Source organism: Corythoichthys intestinalis, chromosome 6 (genome assembly GCF_030265065.1).
Source record: "Corythoichthys intestinalis isolate RoL2023-P3 chromosome 6, ASM3026506v1, whole genome shotgun sequence".
Taxonomy (NCBI): domain Eukaryota; kingdom Metazoa; phylum Chordata; class Actinopteri; order Syngnathiformes; family Syngnathidae; genus Corythoichthys; species Corythoichthys intestinalis.
The window spans coordinates 2,102,424-2,120,498 of NC_080400.1; the positions used below are offsets into that span (position 1 = coordinate 2,102,424).

The window sequence follows — 18,075 nt, forward strand, 5'->3', positions numbered from 1 at the left end:
TTTAACCTCGGTGAAGTTGCCGCCCCCATCACACTCAAATCTATTTTAAAAAAAAGTTGATTTTGGGACATTAAGAGTCACTTCCTGTTAATCTGGGGACATTTCGGGGACACTTCCTGTTGATTTGGGGACATTTTGGGGACATGTCCTGTTGATATCAGGTCACTTCCTGTTGATTTTGTGACATTTCGGGGACACTTCATGTAGATATCAGTTCAATTCCTGTGTTATGGGTAAGTTTCAGGGACACGTACTATTGCAATCAGGTCACCTCAAGTTGATTTGAGGACATTTCAGGGACACATCCTGTTGATATTGGGTCACTTTCTATTGTTTTGGGGAAAATTTGGGGACATGTTCTGTTGATATCAGGTCAGGACTTCCTGTTGATTTGGGGACATTTCGGGGACACTACCTGTTGATATTGGTTCACTTCTTGTTAATTCAGGGACATTTCGGGGACCCTACTTGTTGATATCAGACTATTCCTGTTGATTTGGGGACACTTCCTATTTATATTGGGTCACTCCCTATTGATTTGGGGGCATTTAGAGCCACTTTCTGTTAATCTGAGGACATTTCGGGGACACTTCCTGTTGATATCAGGTCACTTCCTGTTGATTTTGGGACATTTTGGGGACATGACCTGTTGATATCAGGTCACTTCATGTTGATTTTGGGACATTTTGGGGACACTTCATGTAGATATCAGTTCAATTCCTGTGTTATGGGTAAATTTCGGGGACACGTCCTATTGCAATCAGGTCACCTCAAGTTGATTTGAGGACATCTCGGGGACACATCCTGTTGATATTGGGTCACTTTCTATTGTTTTGGGGAAAATTTGGGGACATATTCTGTTGATATCAGGTCAGGACTTCCTGTTGATGTGGGGACATTTCGGGGACCCTACTTGTTGATATCAGACTATTCCTGTTGATTTGGGGACACTTCCTATTGATATTGGGTCACTGCCTATTGATTTGGGGGCATTTAGAGCCACTTTCTGTTAATCAGCATAGCCTTGTTAATTTTGAGGTATGTCTTCGTCACTTGTTGATTTGATGTCACTTCCTGTTCATTTTGGGGCATTCCAGGTAAGTTCCTCCAGGTTTTGTATCACTTCCTCTTTATGACGAGGCATTTCCAGGTCAGTATTTGTTGAGTTAGAGTCATGTCCTGGACACTTTCTGTTGATGGATGTCACTTCTTGTTTGATTTGGGACACTGTGGGGTCATTTCCTTGTTAGTTCATTGGCTGCCATTGACAGCATCATTTTGATTGGGAGGGGGCGATTGCACAAATGCGACAACGGACACGAACATGAGCCAAGGACAGTAGCGTATGCACTTCTGGTTTTACGGAACCGATCTCAAAATGAGTCTGTATGTATCCTGTATGAGTGAGCTACAAGGTATATGTCAGGCAGGCTAGGTATTTTTTATAACCTCAGTGAGCATTCTGAACTGCGTTCTCGCAAATTTACAACTGTACCTGACAAAGAGTAGATTACGGTGCCATTCTCTCCTTCGTCAGGGTCTTTGGCTTGTACCGTGCCCAGTAGGACCCCAGAGGACTGACCCTCTGACACCTGTTAACCAGACAAACATCAAATAATGACACCATAATTGAATTCACTTTTGTCTTTTCTTTCTTGTTGCATCACCTGTAAGATGAGCTTCTTCCCCAGATGGCTGTTGACAAATACCGGGGTGTTGTCATTGTCATCCAGCACGCTAATGAAGACTGTACCGGTAGCGCTACGTGAAGGTGAGCCTCCGTCCTGCACAACCACGGCTAGCTGGTAGCTGGACTGCTGCTCCCTGTCCAAAGTGGCCCTGGTGCTCATCTCACCTGAAAGCAGATGTGAAGCTTTGTCAATGTCATCGTTTAAACATTTTGTTGACGAATATATTTTTACAGACGATGACTAGCTAAAAACGCGTCTTAGGTGACTGTGACACGACGAGACCATGGGCAATTTTCGTTTGACGAGAGTAGAACGAGAGGGCAATGCGACATAAGTGTAGTTTGTAAGGTTACATCTTCGCCGTGTTGGGTTACGCCACTCATGTGACGTCCATTGCCCAACTACAACTACAGACACACACATTCGCCAATGTCCTTTAAGCTAGGTGTCGCTCCAGGCTTGCTTGCTTTGAAACACATGGTAAGATTAGCTTTCTTATCTTGCAATGTTACTTTAGCCTTCAAGGGTATGTACTGAGTGATCATCCCACACTACAGTAAATGTAACTCGTAGTGTTAGCATAGCATTCCCGTTAGCATTAGCTTGTATATTTGAAATTGTTGGAAAGCTTGAAGTGACTAAAATAAGACTAGTCGAAAAACCTAACACAATGTTTTCAAAGTGCTTTAGTAAACTTTAGCCTTTAAAGGTATTTGCTTAGTGATCATCACACACCTAATTTAACTCAATAATTTTTCTAAATTTAGCGCTCGTGAATGCATCAGCATAGCATTCACGTTAGCATTAACATTAGCTTTGCATTGGCAAGTGTCCTCATAAAGATTACAACTAGTGGCGTCCTATAATTTTTTGAAAACATTGTACTGCTAGTTCATAATTTTAATGAACAGAATTTCTAGGCGCAGCCAAAGCGTTGAGGGTGTCCGGTTAGGTGGCCTAACCATTGCATCTCTGCTTTTTGCAGATGATGTGGTGCTGTTGGCTTCATCAAGCCATGACCTCCAACTCTCATTGGAGCAGTTCGCAGCAGAGTGTGAAGCGGTCGGGATGAAGATCAGCGCCTTTAAATTTAAGACCATGGTCCTCAGTCGGAAAAGGGTGTTGTGCCCTCTCCGGATTGGGGATGAGGTCCTGCCCCAAAGTGGAGGGTGAACAAAAACCCAAGAATTACCAGTGAGGGCAGGAGGGAGCGGTAGAACAACAGCCGGATCGGTCCAGCGTCTGCAGTGATGCGGACTCTGCACCGGTCCGTAGTGGTGAAGAGGGAGCTGAGCCAATTTACCAGACGGTCTATGTTCCTACCCTCACTTATTGTCAACAGCTGCGGGTCATGACCGAAAGAACATGATCCCGGATACAAGCAGCAAAAATGAGTTTCCTCCGCAGGGTGTCCGGGTTCTCCCTTAGAGATAGGGTGAGAAACTTGGTCATCCGGGTGGAACTTGGTGTCGAGACGCTACTCCTCCGCATTAAGAGGAACCTGTTGAGGTGGTTCAAATGCCTCCTGGACGCCTCTCCCTGGAGAGGTGTTCCGGGCATGTCCCACCGGCGGGAGGCCCCGGGGACGACACAGGACACACTGAAGAGTCTATGTCTCTCGGCTGGCCTGGGAACGCCTTGGGATCTCACCTAAGGAGCTGTTGAAGTGGCTGTGGAGAGGGAAGTCTGGGCTTCCCTGCTCAAGCTGCTTCCCCTGCGACCCAATCCCGGATTAGGCAGTGGATGAATAGATGAATGGATAAAATATGACTAAGACTAGAATGTATTTTCATCTAAAAGTCTAAGACATAAATTAAAAGGAATACCAAAAACAAACTTATTAGTGCTCACGCACCGTACAAGTCAGGGGGGCCTGCTAACGCGTGAGTATCATACATTGTAGAACATCTGCATCCTGCAGATCCGAGCTTGACAGATGCTGTCGAGACATGACACGTTGCAAAAAAGCCCTCGCAAATCAAGAGTATGTGTCTCCTCCCTCAAACTAACAGAGTCAGCAGGCTAATTAGAGCGCTGTCGCCGCAGCGAGTATTATTCACTACGATGGGGGGAGATGCAATTTTAGCTTTAATTGATTTTATTTCTGAATAATTGAAATGTTCTGCGAGGGGGGAAACATGTCATAAATGTGTCATACGAGAACATTAGCATCGCTGATTTGCAGCCTCGCAGCTAAGAACTAAAAGCGACTGGCCCGGTTGTGACCCGATGCTTTAAAATCATGACAGTATCTGCTGGGATTTGACAGCGATATACAGTAAACATCTCGGGGGGTCGTGGCAGTAGTACATCTGCGCCCCAGTCAAGAGGACTGGATTCCAAACTTATCTAAAGCATGCTTCCAGGGCTGTTTGAAGACTCTAAATTGATATATTTTTATGTATTTTTTGTCCTCCAACTGGCGAGCTGTCCAGATAGTACTCGGAATGGGACCCAGAAATGACCAAAAATCAAGACTTGAAACACCCCAAAATGAATCTGACCTCCATAGATGTCCAATCCGTTCCGGTGGAAATGAATTGAACATCTAGTAGCGATAAACTCAATTCTATTCACACCAGAAGGATGAAAACAGCTTGTTTTTCCTGTTTATTACTTATATAGTACTTTCTGACCCACGTATCGATAATTTTTGTATCGCCATATTGTGAGATCGTCGTTAGCGTGAACCTTGTATCGCAAATCGTATCGTAACGTGAGCTACCCAGACGTTCCCACCCCTACTACCCTGTCTTTTGTTCGAAAGAAAATGAAGGTATGACCTGTATGCGAATTGATCTGGAAGTTCCGATCAGAGTGCAGCAGGCGGTAACTGATTCGTCCGTTGGAGCCGCTGTCGCGATCCGTCGCCAACACGTGACCGAAGCCCGTCCCTGCCGGCAGGTTTTCCCTCACGGTCATGAAGATTCTAGCGCGCGTCAGCCGAGGAGGGTTGTCGTTCTCATCCGTGACGGATATCCTGACGGTGGCGCTGCCGGTCTTTTTGAGCTGTCCGTCACCAGCGCTGGCTAGCACGGTCAGGAGATACATGTCCTTAACTTCTCGGTCCAGGGCGCTCTTCACAAAGAGCCAACCGCTGTCCGAAGCGATGGCAAAACTGGCCGCGTCGCTATCCGGTCGCAGGTGATAAGAAAGAGAACTGAAGTAACCAGAGCCGGTTGATTCTCTGTTAAGCGCTCGCACTCGCAGGAAGCGAGTATTAATTGGCGTTCCTTCTTTTAGCTCGACTCTGTAGCTCAGAGTATCAAACACAGGTCCCTGGTTATTCTCCGCTTGGACGTGAACCACTAGCATAAAGGTCGCACTGAGCTGAGGTACTCCAGCATCTTTGGCAATAACTTGGAGATCATACCGTGGGATGCTCTCATAGTTGAGAGCGCCAACCAATCGTATCTCTCCGCTGTTGCGTTCTATGCTGAAAGCTCTCTGGTTCTCACTCGTAGATGATAAATCAAAGGACAATTGTCCGTTGACACCGGAGTCTCTGTCCTCAGCTTGTACGCGATACACCACGGTCCCCATTTCTGTTTGTTCGGGTAGCATCAGAGACTCCGAAGACGAGGGAAGGAACACGGGCGGGTTGTCGTTGACGTCCTCGACGGTGACGTGAACGCGAGTCTGGCCGAAAGCCGGGGGATTCCCGGTACGGACTTGCACTTCCAAGTCGAGCGTCGGTTGAGCTTCGTGGTCCAGGGAGAGACTGGTCCGCAGAGTCCCCGTGTCTGGATCAACTGTAAAGTACCCTGTGGGGTCCCCAGAACTGATGGTGTAGGCCATGTCTCTGGGAGAGCCTGGCAGGACGACAGGGAACGGACACAAAGCAGAAGTTAGCATTGCTGCTGTGAAAGCACTTAAGCATGTCATTTATCAATTTCCTGCTTGCGTAAAGCCTGGGAATACGAATGTGTAAACACATTTAAGAAATGGAATTTGTGAATGATGTCAATTCAGAGCTAAGTGTGTATGTTGGCACTCTTCTAAATGGATTTATCTTCTGGATAACCTGAATCTGGACCGTACGCTGTCAACTTAAACTAGATCAAAACTGCTTGAGTATTCGTTGACTAAACTATGAAAACCGGGGTAACTCTACCGATTCCACCAATGAGACGTCACAACAATATTCACATGACCTCATTATACCAATTACCGTATTTTTCGGACTATAAGTCACAGTTTTTTTCGTACTTTGGCTGGGGGTGCAACTTATACTCAGGAGCGACTTATGTGTGAAATAATGAGCACGTTATGATTAGGGTTGTTCCGATCATGTTTTTTTTTGCTCCCGATTCAATTCCAATCATTCCCGATAATTTTCCCGATCATATACATTTTGGCAATGCATTAAGAAAAACATGAATAAAAATCGGACGAATATATACATTCAACATACAGTACATAAGTACTGTATTTGTTTATAATGACAATAAATCCTCAAGATGGCATTTACATTATTAACATTCTTTCTGTGAGAGGGATCCACGGATAGAAAGACGTGTAATTCTTAAAGGATAAATGTGACTTTGTATATTGAGACTAAATATTGCCATCTAGTGTATTTGTTGAGCTTTCAGTAAATGATACTCTAGCCATTTAACTTCTGCCCAAATGCATGATGCGAAGTGCAACCACGACTGTGCGTAGTGGTACCAATTGATATATCTTCTCTGTGTTGGAAAATAACATAGGGTGTTAAGAAAAAGATCAATTACTACCTTTCTTCCCCACATTGCTTCCCACAATATTTCTAATCATAGGGTGAGGGATTGTAAGGCTTTAGCCAATTAAAAAAAGGCTCCAAAGGCTGCCAAAATTCACTCTACTCATTTTACGCTGCCTTTAAGCTCTCTATATAGGGAAAATGGCGCCATTACAGACTGAGCGCGACAATGCGTGAGTGGGTCGTGCAGCGCATGCATTAATTGCGTTAGATATTTTAACGTGATACATTTTTTAAAAAATACCGCCGTTATCGGGATAAATTTGATAACCCTACCTTAAGCCTAAACTAAAGACTCTGGATGAGTGTAACATATTATGTCTGTAACGTTAAATACAATTAGAAAACGATTTAATTAAAAAATCTATATATATTAAAAAAAGGCATGTCCGATATTTTTTTGCCGATTCCGATACTTTGAAAATGAGGTGATCGGACCTGATCGACATCTCTAATTATGATATCATGTTACTGTTATCATGCTCTTTATGCTATAGTTATCTTAATAACTTAATAGCTATGGCCACGTTCGCGTTCTGCCTTAGGCAATGTGTGTTCAATTGTATTCTTGACTTTTTTATATTGAAATGCATGCTTTTAGTTTGTGGCGTTTTCACGCCCACGTGGGGCGCACTTGCACTTGTTTACGTGAAGACGAGCGCTCACACGCCAGAGGAAGACCGACAGCTACGTAGCTCTGACTGAATGGGCGAGTTAGCGAGAGAGAAACTCTGCTGCGAACCTACGTTCATTGTTTATGCTTGTAAAATAGCTCTACATAGGCAACGCCTGTGTGTATCATCTTTTCTGTTGTTGTTGTGTGTTTTCCACCCGCGATCGGACACTTAGAGCCAGTTGTGTGGTTGTTTGAACGATGCGCTAATGCTAGCGAACGCATGCTAACAGTTTGTGTCATGTCATTGCTGTAAAAGCACCTAATTATCATTTATTTACGTCGATGCGAACCGTTTTGGTAGCGAGGACGAAATTGATTCAGCAAATTATACGGACGTCCAGCATCGTCATTTGGGAGTTTAGCCCGCTGAATAGCCAGGACCGAGCCGTAGCGTCCTGGTGAGGACAGTATATTCGCATTTAGTTGTTCATTCACTGTACACTGTACACGTATTCAGCATGTTGTTCTCCATTGTATTTTTTATATTAAATTGCCTTTCAAGATGATATGTCTGTTCTATGTGTTGGATTTTATCAGGTAAATTTCCCCCAAAAATGCGACTTATACTCCGGTGCGATTTGTATATGTTTTTTTTTCTCTGCGTTGGGCATTTTATGGCTGGTGCGACTTACAGTGCCCTCCATAATTATTGGCACCCCTGAAAAAGATGTATTTTTTTAGCTTCTAATAAATTTTTTGAAATTCAAATAATATGGGACCTTAATGGAAAAAAAAGAGAAAAATCCAACCTTCAGTACAAGTGCATTCATTCAGTGGGGAAAAAATCCCACATAAAGAAAAAATTATTTGACTTTAAATAATGTGTGTCACAATTATTGACACCCCTGGTGTTAATACTTTGTACAACCCCCTTTTGCCAACAAAACTAGGTTTGGGGACTGAGATGGCCATGGGAGGAGCTTGAGTTTGTGTCTGGTGAACCATTTCTGTGTAGATTTGGTCATATGTTTAGGGTCATTGTCTCGCTGAAAGACCCAGTGACGACCCATCTTCAGCTTTCGGGCAGAGGGCAACAGATTTTGATTTCAAATGTCCTGGTATTTCAAAGCATTCATGATGCCATGCACCCTAAAAAGGTTCCCAGGGCCTTTGGAAGCAAAACAGCCCCACAGCATCAATGACCCACCACCATACTTCACAGTGGGTATGAGGTGCTTTTCAGCATGTGCATCTTTCATGGCACGCCAGACCCACTTAGAGTGTTTGCTGCCAAAAAGCTCAATCTTGGTCTCATTCAAAAATACGCACAGTCCCAGGCTTCAACTGGGACCATGTGCTTTTGGTCACATAATAACTAAACAACACTAGACAAATACTGTTTGAGTATTTACCTGTCTTACTCTTGGCCAGGACGTTGCCCACGACAGTCCCTTGCAAAACATCCTCGGGAACTGTGAAGTAGTAGTGCGTCTGTTCGAACACGGGGGGCGCCACCGCACCCGCCACCACGCTGATGTTGACCTTGGCGTTCACCGGGGCGGTCAGACCGCCGCCGTCCTGGGCGGAGATCACCATCGGTATGACCGTGTTGGCCTTGCCGTGGACGGACCGAGACAGCGAGATCACACCTGCGCAAAAACAAGAAAGACAGTTTCCAGCCCAATCGCAGCATAAAAAACAATCTGAAAAGTTAACGTAGCCATTAAAAAATGAACTTTTCAATACACAGACCCGTGTCTTTGTTGAGGGTGAAGTACGGTGAAGACCCTCCGGATACGGTCCTGTACGTAATCCGCCCGTTCTCTCCCGCGTCGGCGTCTTTGGCGATCACCCGGACCACGGAAGTCCCGGGGGCGCTCTGCGAGCTGAGACTGACGGCGTAGCTCAGCGGGTAAAAAGCAGGTCTGTTATCGTTCACGTCCAGCAGATCTACCTTCACGTAGGCCAGCGTGCTCAGTCCTCCCTGTCCGAGACATAAAAAGCCCTCTTGTTATTTCTACCGTCACGTCGGATAAATCACCAAACACTCGGGAGCGTTGCGAGCGTAGCGTATTAATGGTCCAGAAATAAACCTCGCTGAAAATATTCTATGTATAGCGCGACCTTGGAGAATACTTCCAACAGGTCAGATTGATAGCCTCCCACGGGAGCGTCCTGCCGGCCGAGAGGTCTTTTCATTTGCGGCGAATACAATGCGGCCATTTCATTTGGACCAGGTGGCCAAAACAAAGGAGGCAGCCGTTCGAACTAATAAAACATTACTGCCTGACAGCTGGGACATTTCTCTAACCCCCCCTCTGGTCTAATGGTTTTAACATGGCCGTCATTTTTTTGTATTTTCTTTGGAATAGTTGACATAAATGGACTAGGATGCTCACGCCTGACGATCGGTCATCACGTCTTTAGCCTGTGACCCGCAACGCTAACACGTGGTGAATTGCTAGGTGTATGGGACGCGTTAGTACATGGGTGTCAAAGTTGTCATTAACGAGGGCCACATTGGAGTTTTGATTGTTTGTCAACTTTGGCTTAATCGATTCATTAACAACTAGCCGATTAACTCATCCACTCCCAGCCATTTTCACCGGAGCATTTTCCCGGCCGTTTTACTGGATTTTGACTGATTTGGCAAGGCCCACAGAAAATTCAGTTCTCTTGCTATATAAACATGGAACCCACCAAAAGAAAGATTAGACGCTCTTCTTTCATTTTATCTAAAAGCGATGCAGAAAAATGAATTCACGCGTTTGTTACATCGAGATTGGATTACTGTAACTCCCTACTTGCAGCTTGTCCTAAAAGTTCTCTAAAAGGTCTTCAGCTAGTCCAAAACGCAGCAGCAAGACTTTTAACAGGAAGCAATAGAAGAGAGCACATCACCCCTGTGCTCCAGGCCCTTCGCTGGCTTCCAGTCGAGTTGAGAATTAAATGTAAAATCCTCCTTCTTACATTTAAGACCATTAATGGGTTGGGGCCATCTTATCTCACCGATGCTCTGGTTCCATACCGCCCCAACAGAACACTCCGCTCTCAGAATGCAGGTCTACTGGTAGTTCCCAGGGTTTCTAAAAGTACTGTCGGGGCTAGAGCCTTTAGCCACCAAGCCCCTGTTTTATAGAATCAGCTTCCAGCTAATATTAAAGAAGCCGAGACAGTCTGCACATTTAAGATTAGATTAAAAACGTTCCTTTTCAACAAAGCTTATGGTCAGGCTAGTTGAAGTCGGAGTAGACTCAAAGTTTAGTCTAAGCTGCACTAGAAGCTATAAAGCTTAGGGAAGTGCAGCCACTGAGTTCTATCTCCTTTTTCCCACTCTACCTACCACTTATCTTACTTTATTTCTATTTTCCAATGTTAATATCTAGTTGTCGAGTCTCTTCATCACTAGTCACCTGGTGTCCCCTTTCCCCCCTCCCCATTTTTCAGCTGCAGCCTCCTGACTGTCCGGACCTCTTGCTGGATGGACGTCCTCGTTGCTACCCCCGTCTCATCTGGCTAGATGGACCTCTTCTTGTTCCTTTACTCCACTGCATCTTTACGGACTGTAACTTTGCCTGCTAATTCCCATTAGCAGTCCTGGGGCTTCCTGTCTATCCGTCCTGGGAGTGGATCTCTCCTGACTGTGGTACTCCCCAAGGTTTCTCATTTTCTCCCAAAGAGTTTCTGGAGTTTTTCCTTGACGACATTGAGGGTTTAAGGATGGGGGATGCCCGGGACTTGACCTTTATTTATTTCATCTGCTGTTTCTGATTGTGTATCATATTGCCTCTGCAAAGCCCTTTGAGACAATGTTGTTGTGATCCAGGGCTATACAAATAAAATTGAATTGAATTGAATTTCAGCAGGAAAAAAAAGTTAGTTCATATCTTTTTCCATTCTTTAGAAATCATGAGATAATAGCTTAGTTTGAGCAATTTTCCAATTTCTGATGAAAAAACAGAAATTGAGCTTTTTTTTTTTTTTTTTTTTTTTTAAGCATACATTTCAAAATAACATTGATTTTAACACAGCTTATTTTTTGCTTTTGTGACATCCCAAACATCCGAATAATGTTTTCCTTCTACAAAATAACATAAACAACAAGACAAATAGAGCTTTTGATGGCAAAGTAAAAATTTATTTACACATAACTAAACTATTGAACTGAGAGATGACGCTGTTGTGGCCGCGGCTGGGCGGTAAATTTTTCCCCTCATCACCGCCTGTCTCATCAAGATAGATTTTTTTTAATTTTTCTTTTGTAGTGACCACTACCTTATAACAGAATTCACTTAGGGAACTTGTGTGGGGTTTTATATCGTTCTCCACGTTTTTCTCACACTTCATACTTCTTCCAACTTCCGTTTCCTGACTATTTCTCTTCATTCACTTCCTTTCATGGTCCCATACGAGTTCTTACCAAATGCGCTACTGCCCTCCAGTGGCGAGATTTATTGCTTTAAAATGGATTTTCTGTGTTGTCCTTTGGAGCAAAGTTGCATCAGAACCTAGAAATGTCTCTTGTGAAAAACAAAATGTAAAAGACGTATAAATGCGTTTTTGGGACACTGAAACAATTAAAACTAGCCCTGCAAGCAGGCAACGGGCCCTCGGGAGTCCTGTGTGGATTTCTCCAATTTCTTTTTGTCGATTTTTTTGGGGGGTGATTAGGTTTTTTTCCCTTCCAGGAGGAGTTGGTCTTGTAAAAAAGGCCATTTCCTGTTTCCAGCAGGGGCGCTAGGCCTAATGGGTGATATTTCAGTGAAGTCGAGTTCAGGCTGGGATACATCACGTACATGCCAAATATGAAAAAGGTTGACCTATGTTTGGCGGAGTTATTAGTCATTGTCTGAATTTGGTGTTTTGTCAAAAAAATGTCCGACTTTGGCACGATGACAAATACATCGTGTTAAAATACATTTTTTTCTTCCACAGATGAAATAGCAGAGTGTGAAGCAACAGCCTTAATGAGTCAAAGCAGTTCTTCACTGCTGTCATCAGATGAACCAATTTATCCCTAATATATTTCATTGAAAAGTACATAGTATTTTTTTCTCCCACAGAAGTAGTTTTATCCCTAATATATTTCATTGAAAAGTACATAGTATTATTTTTCTCCCACAGAAGAAGTAGCAGAGTGTGAACCCTAAGCCATAACCCTAACCCTAAACCCTAACCTTAACGGCAAAAAAAAAAAAACACCCCGCACAGGTCAGGCCCGTGAATGAAAAATCACCATTTTGATATGTGCGAATTTTGGTGAGTTTTCGAGCACGTTCAGAACTTCAAATTGGCCATTTTCATTTGCCCTGAAGAAGCCCTAACCCTAAACCCTAACCCTAATCCCCAAATAAGCCCGATTTTGATACTCCGCCCAGGTCAGCCCCGTGAATGGAAAAACTCACCGTTTTAATAACGTAACATCTCTTGTGTCTCATGAAGAGTCTCACCAATTTTGAGGAGGATCCAACTAACTGCCTCGGCGCAATCGTCTCAAACGTGCACCCTGGTTTTTGACAAAAATGGCATGTTTTTCAATATTTAATCCAAAATACCCGATTTCCTGTTGGGTTTGGAATATGGGTGCAAGAGACTTTTTGAAGCATTTTTGCACAAGGTAACGACTCCCCAAATTTCATCGCTCTACGTTGAAAAAACCTAAATGGAGAGGCTTTTTTTTTTTTTTTTTTAATTGCAGGGTGCGCCACTGAGCCATTTTTTGACATTTTTTCACAACGTTGCCACATTATCAAAATTTTCGCAAATCCGCGTGTTTATGCAAATTTTGGTGAGTTTTTGAGCATGTTAAGACCTCCTAACGGGCCATTTTCATTTGCCATGGAGAAAGAATAATAATAATCCTTTGCAAAACAATAGGGCCTTCGCACCTTTTGGTGCTCGGGCCCTAAAGAACATATTTATACGTTTTGGGAGCAAATGAGTTAAAAGTCAGGAAGCATTGAGAAGTTTGCACTTCCGCACGCGAGCTATTTACACTCCGCCAATCCCACACACGCACATATGAGAAAGCCCGTAGCTGAGTGAAGAGGTGATAGCCTGCGCGCACATTTGTTGCTTGTGACTGTATACAACCCCTAGCAAAAAGTATGGTATCACCAGTCTCGGACGAGCATCACTCAGACATTTTATCATGTAGAACTCAGATAAAAAGCTTGAAAAAATAATAATTAATTAGTTCAAAAGTGCAACACTTTGGCATTCAGAAACACTAAAAGAAATGAATAAAAACACGGTGAGCAAGTGCAGGGAAATATACAGTGGGGCAAATAAGTATTTAGTCCGCCGGGAGGTTTGCCGATCGGCGAAGACAATCGACAACCCCACCGCCGTGTGAAATGCTCCGGGCTAGTTTTGTGTGATTTTTCGTTTCGAAGACTTTGAAACATCACTCGGTTGGGGTTAGCATGTCGGCTAGCTGTCACGCCTCTTGATTTTTTTACATTCTCCGAAGTCGTGGCAGGGAAATGACAAAAGCCCGACTAACTACGGTGGCATAAAATATCGTTCGGGAGATGCGACAGTAAAGGTGAAGTGGACAGTTTTGACCATTTTGGAGTAATTTTGCCATGTCGTACTAAATAAATGCATTTTAGCACAAGACTGTTATTTGTCATAACCATACCATTTATTTATTTAGCTATTGGGGAAAAATACTTGGATAAAAAGAATATCCTGTAAAAATATTGGAGTAGAGAGACTGAAACAATGACATTTTGCGGCTCTCTTTGTCGCATTTTCCTGGTTCTTAATAATTCCTCCTCAATGGGCTGAATAGTAAAACAGATGAAACCTTTCTCTGCCGACGTCATCCTCCTGTTGTGGACGCTAGAGCCCTATGATGGTAGGCGTGGCTAACCGTCAGATTAAAAGACTAATTTCTTGTCATCTGCGCTTTGCCAAATTGTTGTATATAGTCGAATTGTCTCAAAATATGATTCTAATTCACATAATAATGCTTTTTAAGACTTTTTTTCTACTGTCTTACGCACTTTAAATTAAAACAGACTGGACGTCTACAGCCTTCAACGGCAGCAGAAGAGTTCATCTTCAGCGAGAAACATGAAGTCATTTCTTCCTACAGTCCACGACTCACCCCGTCCACGGCGGTGACCGTGAAGTCGTAGCTGCTCTGGCCTTGATCCCGATCCAGCGCGGCGCGAGTGCAGATGACCCCCGTCTCTTTGTCAATGGTGAACTGGGAGGTGACCGCGCCGTTCAGGCTCGGGTTCAGGGAGTAACTAATGGAGCCAAAAGAGCCGCCGTCAGCGTCCGTCGCTTGCACCTGAGGAGAAAACATGAGTGGTTGAGTAAGATAAAATGAGTTATTCTGGACTGTCAAGCTGTAGTTTACAGAAAAAGGAGAAATCTGTAAGAATGGTGGCCAAAAATGGTACTGCAACCAAAATCTAAATATTGAAGTAAACAACATCTCTTTCCTTTCCATTTAGGCTGTCTGTCCAGCCACGTTATCAAACCAATGTTCCATTCCAAACAGAAACTAGAAGCTTTGGAAGCTTTGCTGTACTGGTAGGTATACTTTTAGTACAAATACATGCAAGTACACGTGCTTGTAGTATATGTTCTTGTAGCACAAGTACGCATGCTTATAGCACGTTAGTACTTGTACTAGAAGTACACACAAATACTTGTACTGCAAGTACATGTGAGTACACGTACTACAATACAAATACACGAGAGTGCTTGTAGTACGAGTACTGGTGCTTGTACTTCAAGTACTGCAAGTACGCATACATTTACAGTAGTACAAATACTGTATGTAAATGCACTTGCAGTACAAGTACACACTCTTGTAATACAAGTACATGCAAGTACATATATATATATATATATACAGGCACTTGAAGTACAAGTGCACACAGGTACATATACTCGAAGTAAAAGTACACACAAGTACACGCACTTGTAATCCTAATACATGTGACTGTAGCGCGAGTACGCGGATTTATATTACGATGTTTCAGCCATTAATCTTTCATCATCTTGCATGTGTAATGTTTCAGCTAGTAATGTTTCATCATATTGCTTCACACTCATGCATCACAAAGCCCTTTATTATGTCATAAAGAATAACTGAGAAGACTATATAAGCCTCGAGCAGACAACATCCAGTGTCAGGTCGTCAGCTATTCAACATATGTCTGCATGTCAACTTGCCATTATAGCTTGACCTGATAGTTTTCCCTTGCCTGTCAACATCAATAAAATCCGGTGTCTGCGATACGCAACTGGGTCCTCCGTCTCGTACATGACAGTACCATATTGGCCCGAATATGAGACGGCGTTGGTTATAAGACGACCCCCTCTTTTTCAAGACTCAAGTTTGAAAAAAGACTTTTTGAACACCAAATCTATTTTTTTTACAGAAAATAATTACAGTACATCTGAAACATGATTATAACAATATATTTGAGAGAAAAAGCATGTTATTTAGCCTCATTCAAATCTTAATATCTGAACATTTAAATATGTAAACTAAAGTACAATCACATTCGTAAATGAATGGCTTCTGGTTTTTGAAATGTAAGTAAACCAATCTATTGTGATAAAACAACAAAATTGCAATAACTGCATTAACCATCAAAGTGAGGTCTAACTGTAACTGTAGTCTTGAAACAAATCTGAATAAGGAAAAACATTGCAATAAAAGAATGCAAACTGGTTAAACTTGAGAGTAGCTGACATCTATCATGACAGAACATCGCTTCAATGATATCTGGCGCCATCTAGCGTCGTGAATGGGTATAATGTCTAGACCGCGAATATAAGACGACCCCCACTTTTTCAGTGTTATTTCAATGTAAAAAACACCGTCTTATATTCGGGCCAATACAGTATATGTACTTGTAGTACTAGTACATGTGCTTGTAGTAAAAATAAATGCAAGTACACGTACTTGTACGACAAGTATACGTGAGTGCACGTGCTTGTAGTACAAGTACAGGTGCCTGTACTACAAGTACTGCAAGTATGCATAAATGAAGTACAAGTACTGCAAGTAAATGCACTTGAAGTACAAGTACACACAATTATGGTACAAGTACACGCAAGTACACATTCTTGTAGTGAAAGCACACACTTATAGTACAAGTACATGCAAGTACACGCACTCATAGTAAAAGTACACACAAGGACACACACTCGTAGTGAAAGTGCACACAAGTACACACACTTGTAGTACTAGTAAATGTGCTTGTACTCGTACATATGCATGCAAGTACACATACTTGTTGTACTAGTACAAGGGCTTGTACTCGTACATATGCATGCAAGTACACATACCTGTACTGCTCGTACATGTACTTGTAATACAAGTACACATACTTGCATATACTAGTTCATGTTGTTGTTGTATAAGTATGCATACTGTAGTACTTGTAGGACTAGTACATACTGTATACTTGTTCTACAAATATGTGTATAGTGTGTAGTTCTAGTACACATGGTTGAAGTACATGTACTTTTAGTGCATATGTACGCAAGTACACGTACTTGTACTACAAGTACATGTAAGTACACATACTACACGCACACGTGAGTACACGTGCTTCTAGTACGAGTACAGTTGCTTGTACTACAAGTACTGCAAGTACACATAAATGTAGTACAAAAACTGAAAGTAAATACATTTGCAGTACAAGTACACGCAAGTATACATAGAGTACCTGAAGTACAAGTGAAAGCAAGTACACATACGGTACTCGTAGTATAAGTACACACAAGTACATGTATTTGCAGTCGTAGTACATCTGCTTGTCGTGCGAGTATACATAATTGTAGTACAAGTACATGCACTTGTAGTAGTAGTACACATGCTTGTAGTACATGTACTTTTAGTACAAATAAACGCAAGTACTCATACTTGTGGTTTAAGTTGACGTAAAAACACGTACTTGTAGTCGAAGTACACATATGTCCACTCACTTGTAGTACAAGTAGCCATAGTTAAGTACAAGTAAGTAGAAGTTCTTGTACTATAAAGTACAAGTGCACGACACATATGCATATCCTTGGCTTATTTCTGCAAACTTAGTTTATGAAGCCTACAGAGCTGTGGAAACCTGGACCAAGACAGAAAGTCTTATCTCGTAATTGACCGATTGGTAGCTCGGTCATCAGATGGCCACCTAGTGGTTAGACACTCGAGTTTGTCGAGTCAGAAGCGAAGGGGACCTGACTGAAGGATATACGATAGTCAAATGAGACTATGCTAACAGGTGCTATTTAACAGCAACTTTGGACTCTGCAGGCTATTTTGTTTATCTGAGCCTCTGGCAGGATGTGGGATCTCAGGGAAACGAAGGATGACTTCTCCAGGCACCGGGAAAGATGCCAACGGTCCGCTTCGGGAATGGCGTTCGTGTACAAAGGACAGTGACGACGGCTGCGCAACAGCGGCGTACCACACAGTTCGCTTCAGTGTGGTGCATTATACCCTGTAATGTGGTGTGGTTTTAATAAGAGTGCGCTATCTACAGAAGGCTGGAAGCCACCAAAGTCGTAAAAGTAGCTCACGAGCCGTCAGCCACCAAGTCATTTACTGCGGGATCTCCAGAGATGTGAGATGGGGCCTCCGGAGACGGGCTCTATGTAATTATTTGCAAGTGTTGGCTGCGGGTGGAGGCCAACTGCGACTAAATTTTGATAGTGAAGTTATATTCAGTATTGATTGCTCCATCAAGGTGCTTGTTTTTATTAACAGTTGGCAGGGATCTGCACTCAAAGATAATAAAAGTGAATGCAAGTAATAAAAAAAAAAGGACGGGGTGAAGATGACAAAAGTCAATTAAAAGCGTTTTCAAGGAAAAGGAATAGGGAAAATGAGGGACAAAAAGAAAACATAGTCAATTGCAAGTTTTTTTCCCCAAAATTGTCACCCAGAAGGCTGCAATTTTAGTCGCCCGAAAAAAAAGAGATGGGGGGGAGGAAAAAAGAGGGGGGAAGGCAAAGGGTGAAAAGGGGAAAAAAGAGGGAAAGGGGAATAAGAA

At 42.9% G+C, this 18,075-nt stretch overlaps 1 protein-coding gene across 1 annotated transcript in view; it reads right to left on the bottom strand.

Annotated features, from left to right (window-relative positions):
• Window positions 1-18,075, bottom strand: part of LOC130917917 (protocadherin-16-like) — a 231,571-nt gene that overhangs the window by 54,606 nt on the left and 158,890 nt on the right. Inside the window, exons 3-8 of the mRNA XM_057839694.1 lie at window positions 14,163-14,351; window positions 8,801-9,032; window positions 8,461-8,697; window positions 4,475-5,503; window positions 1,668-1,855; window positions 1,496-1,592 (exon numbers count right to left, since the gene is read on the bottom strand). Of these exons, the coding sequence (XP_057695677.1) occupies window positions 1,496-1,592; window positions 1,668-1,855; window positions 4,475-5,503; window positions 8,461-8,697; window positions 8,801-9,032; window positions 14,163-14,351 (1,972 nt within the window). The remainder of the gene's footprint in view (window positions 1-1,495; window positions 1,593-1,667; window positions 1,856-4,474; window positions 5,504-8,460; window positions 8,698-8,800; window positions 9,033-14,162; window positions 14,352-18,075) is intronic.